At 41.1% G+C, this 10,143-nt stretch overlaps 2 protein-coding genes across 3 annotated transcripts in view; both read right to left on the reverse strand.

Annotated features, from left to right (window-relative positions):
• LOC102200018 (semaphorin-4E) overlaps positions 1-9,306 on the reverse strand; it is an 18,181-nt gene extending 8,875 nt beyond the window's left edge. Inside the window, exons 1-4 of one of the 2 annotated variants that reach the window (XM_005733967.2) lie at positions 9,134-9,306; positions 2,342-2,829; positions 1,885-2,027; positions 726-788 (exon numbers count right to left, since the gene is read on the reverse strand). In XM_005733967.2, the coding sequence (XP_005734024.1) occupies positions 726-788; positions 1,885-2,027; positions 2,342-2,450 (315 nt within the window). In that variant the 5' untranslated portion in view covers positions 2,451-2,829; positions 9,134-9,306. Of the gene's footprint in view, positions 1-725; positions 789-1,884; positions 2,028-2,341; positions 2,851-9,133 lie in introns of both variants that reach the window. The other variant, XM_013911124.1, reaches the window with a different exon arrangement.
• Positions 9,307-9,561: 255 nt separating this feature from the next.
• The window catches only part of LOC102192601 (uncharacterized), an 8,423-nt gene continuing 7,841 nt past the window's right edge, over positions 9,562-10,143 (reverse strand). The window contains exon 4 of the mRNA XM_013911089.1: positions 9,562-10,102. Within this exon, the coding sequence (XP_013766543.1) occupies positions 9,942-10,102 (161 nt within the window). The 3' untranslated portion in view covers positions 9,562-9,941. The remainder of the gene's footprint in view (positions 10,103-10,143) is intronic.

The following is a 10,143-nucleotide window of genomic DNA, read 5'->3' on the forward strand; positions in this document are numbered from 1 at the left end:
TTTTATAAAGTAAACTGCCAAAGGAATAGTGACTGCCGCTCCCTCCCTTTCTTCAGTGCACCAGGACGTGGAATGCGAGGAGGAAGGCGAGGACTCTGCTGGGTTTCCCTCTTTTATTACTACGCTGGATTTCTTAGTTTTTCTGTGACTTTTAGGCCGTGGTGGATTCCACTGGACTTTTAATGTTGTGTTTTATTGTGTCACTCCTTGGCCAAGGTTGTTTTATTTCATTTTACATTTTTAACTATTTGAATATAATAAATTATATTTTTTAATTCTACAGTTTTGTATCGTGTGCTTTCCCTCGGCAGCTCCACTGCTCTGCCCGTTTTGAGGAAGGTTTCCTTCTTTTAAAAAAAATACAAACCATCTTGGAATTAAAATCAGCCTTCCGCTCCGTTTACACATATAGTGACTGCACATGCTGTCCGCAGCTCGCGGTGACCAAAAGGTCAGGGCTGTGCACATGCGTTTTCTTCCTGTGCCTTTATTTGGACTCTCAGCACAAAGATATGAGCCAAGTGCTTCAAAGAGAATTCCATGTAAAGACATGAAAAGGGGAAAAAAATCATTCTCATATAAATGATTTACACATGTGCTAAGATAAAATGTGAGGGGGGAGTAAACAACTTTCAATCAGTGGTCATCTTTTACAGCTGCGGCAATGCCCCCGAAGTAAAAGTTGTCTAGTGCAAAGCTTTTGTTTTGAACGACTTTACACAAACCTCTGCATTTTTTCCCTTGTAAGTGCAGTCCCTCTGCTTATCCTCAGTCACCCGCCAATACACCTGCACCAACAAAACGAAAGAGTCTTGTCAAAGCATTCAGGAATGGTGTTGCAACCACACAGTAGTAGTCCAGTTACAGCTTTCACAATTTATTGTTTTTCGAGACCTGTCAGCGTGCTCTAAAAGCATGAACCGGTTAGCTGGCAAAGCACTCCTCGCCTCTGACTGTTAGACATGTATCTACAGCTATGAACAAACAACAGAGTCCAACAGAACCATTATTATTGAAATATCTCATGCAAATGTGCAGTGGTCATGTAGAATGAAATGATGTGTGAGAAAACACTGTACGTAATGTGACCTAACATTTGGCCATAATTCACAGCATCTGAAAGATGTGCAAATATGAAATGTTTCTTCTCTTTATACGACAAACCTGACACAGTGGATTTTAGGGAAGATATTTAATATGCTGTGAATGATATTTGAGACTTTCGGAAATACTCAGAGCAGCCCATCTGACACCAACAACCGTGCCACCTTCCAAGTCACTTAAATCTCCTTTCTTCCCCATTCTGATGCTCGGTTTGAACTTGTCTACATGCCTGAATGCACTGAACTGCTGCCATGTGATGGGCTGATCAGATATTGCCGTTGCACTTAAACAGATACACCTAACAGAATTGCCAGTAAGTGTATGCAATAAATCAGTACTGTATACCAGCCTAGCTGTTGATTAACTATTGATTAACAACCTCTATTATTAGCTATTATCAGCTGCAAACCAGCGAGAAACAAAATGCTGTTTCCTTTTTTATTTTCTTTGTAAAGTACTGAAATATTTCACTGTGTTAAGCCAGTGCTATCACAGCATAACCTAAAAGAAAGTTAAGAACCATGAATACAAATCACATCTAAGCATGATAAGTCCATCTTTGGCAGGGCTACTGATTATTTGAGGAAATGGCTTCAGTGCTGTGGTAAAACATCATAAATGTTTAATGAATCTTCCATTTTTAATCCACAGTGATAAAAAAGTTAACTAATTACTATTTCATCAAACAAAATAAGCAACATGGCAGCTCCAGCGTGTGTATTTTATATGTACATTATCTGACAGCTCTGTTCAGAGTGTACAGACTCCTCATGTTCTTACCGTAGCATTTTTAACTGAGATGTCGCTCATATTCAAAGCATAGATGGCCTCTCTTGCCCCCAGCAGCATCACACCCAGGTCTTCTCTCATCAGCATCGTGGAGTAATTGTAAATCCCCTCTTCCCTGAACAACTTCAGTTCATCTGCACGGAGAAATCTGCATCATACACTGTTTTTTGCTTTATTTACCTCCCACATGTTAGCTACTGTGACTCCATGCAGTAGGAAAAATGCCCCCACAGCAAAAAGCAAAATGCTAATTTACTGAAAACTAATAAACTTGTCCCAGCCGGCAAAAAAAGAGATGTTAAAGTTGCACTACTGGGTCATAAATCACAGTAAAAATATTCAAAACTGCTCTAGCTTCTACTTCTGATTCAGCCCACAAGAAGAAAGAATATGCTAAGAATAATTCTACGACATATTACTGGAGAAGGTGAGAGAATCTCTGACTCACTCTGGTAGGGCACGGTCTTTCGTGGCACACAATAGTCAGTATTGACGGCACTAAAACAAACATGGAGCATCAATCCACAGATGATGCTCAGAGCTAAAAGAAGAGACATGGCTCAGAGTCCAGGTTTGTCTAAGTGTGGAAGAGCTGCAAGATCCAGCTCCGCCACCAAAGCACGAAATCAGAGAAAGATCATGGTCCACAGTGTCAGTCCAGATGTTGTTAAACTATGGTGATGTCACGGTCCTGGACATGTGCCACTCTGGCACAAGTCATCATATTTGCTTACAGAGACCCTCTAAAGGTGAATCATTCAGATGTTTAACCGGGAACGTCGAGCGCAGCTACTTGCTGGAAATCTATGTCGGTGTTAGCCTCCAGCGCAGTGCTAACGAGCTGCTGGTGTCCTCTCTGGAAGGAGGAGCAGAAGCCATACTGCTCAGCTAGTGGTGAGGGATGCTGGAGGAGATCATTTTCACGGCAGCCCACTTCTGGAAGAGATATGAAAACATCTATGAAATAATCAAAGAGACCCATGAAATAGAAAACCTGACTTTAATACCAAACCGGGAAATATTACATCCATTAAAAGATGGCTACATTCCCTTGAAAATTTTCAATGCAAGCTGGTTTTCCTCCAACACTTTATTTCTTTTCATTTTATCTCTGTTATGCTTGATGATTTTTATGCAGGGCAATATAAATTTAAAATACCCCTACTATTATGCCCTTGCTACCTATTCTTCTCATTTATATGGACTTATGGCCTCTACAAGAGTCACTCTGCATGGCTCACAATTCAAAATAATCCTTTTTATTTTACATTATACTGGGTCCTCATGTAGCCCCCCAGTTCATCTACTGCCTGAAACAAGCACTTTAGCTCCCTTTGTATATCTAAGTTTATCTAAGTGACAGCAAGCAAGACTGGGAAAAAGAGGACCACTTAAGATGAACACTTTGTTCGTTTCCTGGAGAACTTCCGTCTTTCTTTCCTTCTTTTTTTTTATTAATTTGGGTTGCTCAAAAGAGCCAGATTAAAAATAAGCAACACCTTTCAAGTTAAAGATAGTAGTGAAAATACTAAGGTGGGGAAAAGTGTCATAAATGAACATGTTCTGTTTGCTGACCGTTAAATCCTGAAGACCCAGACAGTATGCTAAACAGAGACAAATATAACCATGTTTTTCTACCAGAGATGTCTGGCACCACTTACAGCTAAAGCTATGACAACTCATAACAGTAAACTTCACAAAGGAAGCTGATGTTAAGTGAAATTCTGCAGAGTGCCATATACTGCCCACCCACCCCCACTCTCTCTCTTCCTCCTGCACTCTCTGTATCTTCCTGTCTTCCTCCCTGATAAGAACCTGCTTCCTCTGGACTCAGCAGGGTTCAAGCAGCAGCGGGGATCAGTTCAGGTTTGGGCATGCATGCAGATCACGGTAATTCACAGCTCACGAACTCCATCCCTACCCTGGGATTCATGTGGAATCGAGACTTACCACTTCTTTGGCGAGATTCATTCTCTGTGTTTTGACAAACTGAGCGATGCAGCCTCATTCAAAATTCATCAAGGCACTTTAACTCAGAATAACACACAGAGCATATTCGAGACCAGATTCGCAAGGTAAAAAAAAGAAGAAGAAGAAATAAATAAAATGGGGTGTGCAGTACACAGCTGCTTTGCATGTGCTATTCAGATTTAAGTAAAAGTAAAAAGTAAAGATGCATCTTTTCAAACACCGTACAGTCCTCGCCTGTTGACAGAAATGAAAAAATGACAGTATCTATATTTCCTTGAGAGACAGCTAAGCGTTAACTCCCCTGGGTCTTTGAGCAGTCTGGGTTGTGCATTTTGCAGCTAACCTGCTGTGCTCCCACCCTGTTGTTAGTTGACACAGTGGGACGAGCTGCTGCATGTACAGGACTGCTCCTGTGTTGTCAAAGAGGTGACATGTTGCATGCTTTTTACCACAGCCTGTTGGGGGCTGAGGGTACTGTGGGTTAAGCGCCACAGCTGAACGGAATAACTGAAGGTTGTTTTTCAGAGGTTTTGGCAGATAGGTCATGATGGCGCAGACAGGTAGGCATGGCCACAATAACAATACAACACGCAACAGTCGTCCTTTCCTCTGGCTCTCCCACACTTAACATAGCGTAAGGTGTGACAGTGCACTGCTGAGGGATTTACAACACATATGATGCAGATTTCCATTCGCAATGGGGCCCTTAGGTTATGTTTAGTCTGGAAGTCGCTTAATGAATTGACAAAAAATTATATAAATCCTAAAAGTCTGAGAATTTGAAAGTAAAAAGGCCCCACTGCTTTATCAGTGGATTGTACGTTATTAATCTAAACGCATTAATTAGTTATTTATCGCATTAATTTGCCTCCTAAGGCAGGAGAACAAGCTGAAATTGCATCTTCATTAGCTAGTCACTAAGATAATGTTGTCTGTATCCATTTAGTGATCCCCGAGAAGCACACGCAGTTTATTTATTAAACGTGTACCTCCACAAAAAAAAAAAAAAAACCCTATACCTTGCTACAGATAAAATCAGTGTTTGACTGCAGGCTAACAAAACAAAGAGTGTAGAAAAATGAAAATTTGTTGTCATTCTTTGTTTATTTATAACTAGAAACAACACCTCTTACATTACCAGCAGTAGATAGCCCGTTAGAAGTGCAGCTTTTAATATTTTGATATAAAAATGTGTTTCGTTCATGTCTTTGGTCATTGCTTCTCTTGCATGTGAGCGCACGCTGATGCATGTTCAGACTTTGACATTAGAAAATGTGCTGCTTCTCTGATCATGCCAAAAAGAAAAATCAGATTTTGTTCACCGCATACGAGCAGGGTTTGTGACACCGCGAGCAGCTTGGAAAAAACAATCGCAGTCAAACGGGAGATACGAGTTGTATTGAAATCAAATAAATAAGGGAAGAAGGAAGTAAAGATTTCATTTATTTTAAGAGGTGCCGCACCTTTCAGGATTTATTTTTCCTTGGAAACGAACATTAATTTTACATTTCAGATTCGTGTCAAGGATTTCTTTAGAATGCTTTTTTATTTTTAATCAGGAAAGACACACCAATGGACTGTTTGACCCTTTTTGTCATGCACACGGTTGCATAACACCTCTGCTCTACATAATGGCTTACTAGCAATACAGCCCCTAAGACTTTATGGCTTATTACACAGTGGCCTTTTATCAGTAGCACACCTTTATTAGTTCTGGTAAGTAAAACTGGACCTAAGATGTTTTAACACTACATTTTAAATGGTGAACCATTTATTAACATTAAAGGATTTGACCTTTTGTACAGTGAACCCCAGCTTTTTTGATTTCCTCTTGTTTATTTGACACCTTAGTGACAAAAACAAAAATAAACCGCCATCAGCGTGGGTGTGCTCTTCACTGAGGCAAAAGCTATGTCATGGAAGACTAGTGTACTATTATTTTTCATAAGGGCATGATGAAAATTCCAGTACGGCCAGCAAAACCTGCTCACGGACCCGTCACTGAGCACGCAACTTCATTATGCAGCTCTGAAAAACTTGATATTCCCTTTGTGTCAGACTATAGAGCAAATCTATAGTATTCACTCACTGACTAATACTGCTCACACAGACAGTATACAGAACCTGCATGCAATGAACAACACTTTCTAATCTCTATACTTCTTTTGCTTCTGTTTAAAATCACTGACATTTAAAGTCTGATCTGAGGTCAAACAGTACTCACAGAATTAACAAGATTGTGACTAAAACTGTTCCCTTGCATCTCCATACATCTAGATGTAAATGTCAGCATGTACCTTCCTACCAAGCAACATTCTAAAAAGGTTAGCACAGGGACTCCAAGTGGGTTTTTACTCATCAATCGGTACAACACGAACAACTGTGGGTTCAAAAGCTGCACATGAACGAGTTCAATGCGCCGAAGAAGCCTGGCAGCAGTATCTCAAGACACTGGAACCACTTGAAGCATGGGGATATTTATAGCCTCTTTAGGAGCCTCCACGCCATCTCCAAAAACCTCTACAATGGATTCTCAACACAACTGCGTGCTGATAACAAAGTAAAAACCTCATGCAGCAGCAGCGTCTGAGACGTGCTCAGACTTGCATGCTGTTGTCATCCCTGTGAGTCATAATACATCCAAAAAGCAGTCAGTCAAACAGCTGGAGTGAGCCATGACTGCTTTGGTGTACGCCTTAAATGACGGCACTACGCTGAGCCCTATGGGTGAGGTCCCCTTCGGCAGTAACTGATTTACCTCTGGCCTGACAAACTGTTATTCAGGTTTGATTCTGTTTGAGTCACTGGCCGACTGGTTGGTCGTCTACTGCCTCTTTCTACGTCTTGTTGCCATTTGGGCGTAAGCTGAGCTGTCCACTGGCAGGCCAGCTGGTGAGCTGGCTGTGATACAGTATTTCAACAGCACACCGGCCTAAACAGGAAAGCGCCAGTGGGAGGGTTTTCACCCCTGACACCCCGTGTGTCACAGACTGTTGTTATTCACTGGAAAACACACCCCAGTTCAGCACCGGGTTATATTTGTGCAAGCTCACATTTGCTTAAAAAAGAAAAAGCCCCCCTTCTTTTATCACAATGACAGTAGCTTCCCACCTTTTGTTTTGATATGCAGGAGGATTGTAATTAGCTGAGAGCAATACTTCAAAAACATGCAGCGTGTACAGTTTTTAAGCTACGGCCCAAATCAGTGGGACTGCGCCAGAGCACAACTGACAATATCATTAACTGGAATGAAAGTGACAACTGAGCAACACAATAACAAAAGCAAAAGCCTGTTTAATAAGATACTGACTTTTGTTTTGACATATCAATTGTTATTGAGTCAAAATGCACGCATGAACGCATGCACGCACGCAGAAAAACACACACACACCCAGGCAAGTCTGTGCAGGTCGTAAAGTGTGGGGCGCTCCTCTCTTTAGATTTAAAAATCAACACCAAGAATTTACTTCACAACTCTTACACTGTTTTTTAGAAAAAGGGTGTGTGTTTTTTTAAACCAGTGCTATCAGCTCAGTGTTTCACTTTGGCCAAACAGCCAGCAAAAACCAGAAGATAATTTAGATTATAATACCATAAAACATTACAGAGGACAAAAAGGAGCAAAGTACAAAGAATTCATGTCTCACTTTATTTTAATTATCACTGAATTAGTTCTTTCAGCTTTCTTAGAAACACTAAGGTGTATTCTTACTGGGATGGCAAGAGAATCTTGATGTTTTTGTAAACCTTCACTTACTGCCATTACGATGTTATTATTCATTTCATTTTAAATCCAAGAACTGTCGTCTTAATAAACTGCTATGTGCAATATGCCTTCTGCTTTCTGAGCTTAGACCTTAAAAACCTGGTGCCAGCCAGTTACGATGTGACAACCAAAAAGATGTTTTTCCTGTTGTGGTTTCCAAGACTTATCTAATCTCTGAAAGCCACTTTGCTGACTGTCTGAGTCGAAAGCAGTGGTTTTCAAACTGGGGGCACAGACTTAAAAGAAGACGGGTGGGGGTAATCTGATGATCAATATGCAAAGAAAGAGCATGTTGGGAAAACAAGGGCTTGCTGACGCTGTCCTGCTGACCTTCACTAAAAAATTAACTAGCTTTCTTTTTTGTCCTTGTTATTGTTAATGATTGATAACAAATCTGACTCACCTACTGATTGGGGGTGGGGTGGGGGGGTCGTGCTTGGATAGGCTTGAGAACCGCAGTTTATGAGAATCTGATTGCGAACTATAAGAAGTTATCTGTCAAATAAACTCCAAAGTTCTTTTGGAGATGAATCATATACATGCAATCACAGCGAAACAGACACAATCTGCATCATCTCCAGCTTAGAGCAATGTAAGTGCTATTATCAGCCATGAACCCACTTAATGTAGCTGCAGTATGACAGCTACAATCGGGCAATCCCCAGAGCAAGTGAACTGAAAGCCTTTCATCGTCTATCGTCTGCTCACTGAGCCACACACACTCGTCCTGGTACAATTCTCACCATCACTAAACCTCCACCACAAATGCCCTCGAATATCCGCTTCAATTTAACATCAAGTTCGGTTCAGTGATAATGTGCATACAATGAAAATTTGCTGCTTTTTAATAAATTATTTGAGAATGTGTGAATTATTGATGCAGCAGTATTGATTTTTCTTTTTTTTTCTAGCTGTGTGTGCGCAGAGAAACGTTTCCAAAAGATTAAACATGCTGATGCTTCCTTCTGCGCACTATATTTAAGAACTGATTCATGTCTCTGAAGTCTGTGAATTATATGCTTGGTTTCCAGCGGAGGAAAAAAAAATAAAAATCTGTGTGCTTAAGCTTTATAAAACAGCTTGGCTCGCGATTCAAAGCGTTTTCTCCTCCGGATCCAACCACACACTCGCTCCCGTAGCGCTGCTATATCTAATCCTGAGGGCTGCAGGGAACGCGCGACCCCTCCAAGTTTGATGAGCGCGTCTCTCTCAGTGTAACACTATCCGTGCTGCTGCTGGTGCAAGAGTTTGTAAGTATATCCTACTACTGCTTACTCTAACGCCCCGCTGCTATTATTAGATTAGGATATCCTATAATCTTAAGGTAAGTCAGAGAATTTGCAGTGCGCTGTCTCTGCAACCTCTCCACCCCTCAGGTTGGCAATCCAATTCCCACAACAAGCCCGAGCGCAGTGGAAAAATAACACGCCCAATGGGAAAAACCTGCACCAATAACAAAAAAAGGAAAGAAAAAAACGAGTCAGCGGGCTAACTCGCACTTACCAGTAGTTAGTTTTAATATTAAACCACTCAGAGTGCCGATGTCTTTCCCGTCTTGAATCCAGCTCCGCTCTTTTTTTCACTGCTCCACCTGTAACGTTCACTCCACGTCTAATTCCTGCAGGGAGTGATTATCCGACAGGCAGCTCTCAGCGGTAGGCAGCGCCTGATCACGTCACGTGTTTGATCGCACCTTTACTTATATAGGAGCCGCTGGGCGTCGCGACCGAGCAGATAGCAACGACATAGTCCTGTTAATGTTCCCAAGTGCGGACTTTTGGTTTGTTTGGAAATGTTAAATCGACTTAATAGGTATTTTATCAGAGGACGTATTAATGTGTTAGCCTAAGCACGACAGAAAGCCACGTTTATTTTGAAAATAAAAAGAAAGACGCAGTCAATATATAAAAAATTAACGTTTTACTCTCCTCTAAAAAAAATATACAAAAATACACATATTTGTGTATAAATCTTCTCCATACTCCATTCAAAAGCTATTGAAAACATTTCCAAATATTCAGTATTCATCATATTCAATATTAAGTAATACAATACAAAAATTAAGGGAACAAAACCATGAATTTACACATTCACACCGCATTCATCATCTGCCATCTAGTGGCTCATAAAAGCTACTTCACCTGCGCATTTTAAAAAACGTACAGTTTGAATGAAAAAACCCTAAACCAGTAATCCAGATGAACAAAATGTAGATCCGACAATAATGAAAGGGGAAAGTTTCTTTCAGTGTCCCGGTGAAATTAGCTGTGAGGACCTTTGCTGGCATTAGTTTGTGAGGTCCGTGACTTGTTCAGTGTCTATATCTCCGTTTGCCTTCGTCGTATCTGCTGGCAGGACTCGGGGTCCGCGGGTCTTGAAAGGAAGAAGCTGCCTTCAGGCTGACCGCTGCTGCGCTCATGGACGGCCGAGGTGAAGGCTGTTTGTTGGGGGTGTTTGCATAGATGGGCTCTTCTGGTGGACGAAAGGCAAATACAGAATCAATGGCATATCAT

Source organism: Pundamilia nyererei, unplaced genomic scaffold, assembly GCF_000239375.1.
Source record: "Pundamilia nyererei isolate P.nyererei 1_Seehausen unplaced genomic scaffold, PunNye1.0 scaffold00056, whole genome shotgun sequence".
Taxonomy (NCBI): Eukaryota; Metazoa; Chordata; class Actinopteri; order Cichliformes; family Cichlidae; genus Pundamilia; species Pundamilia nyererei.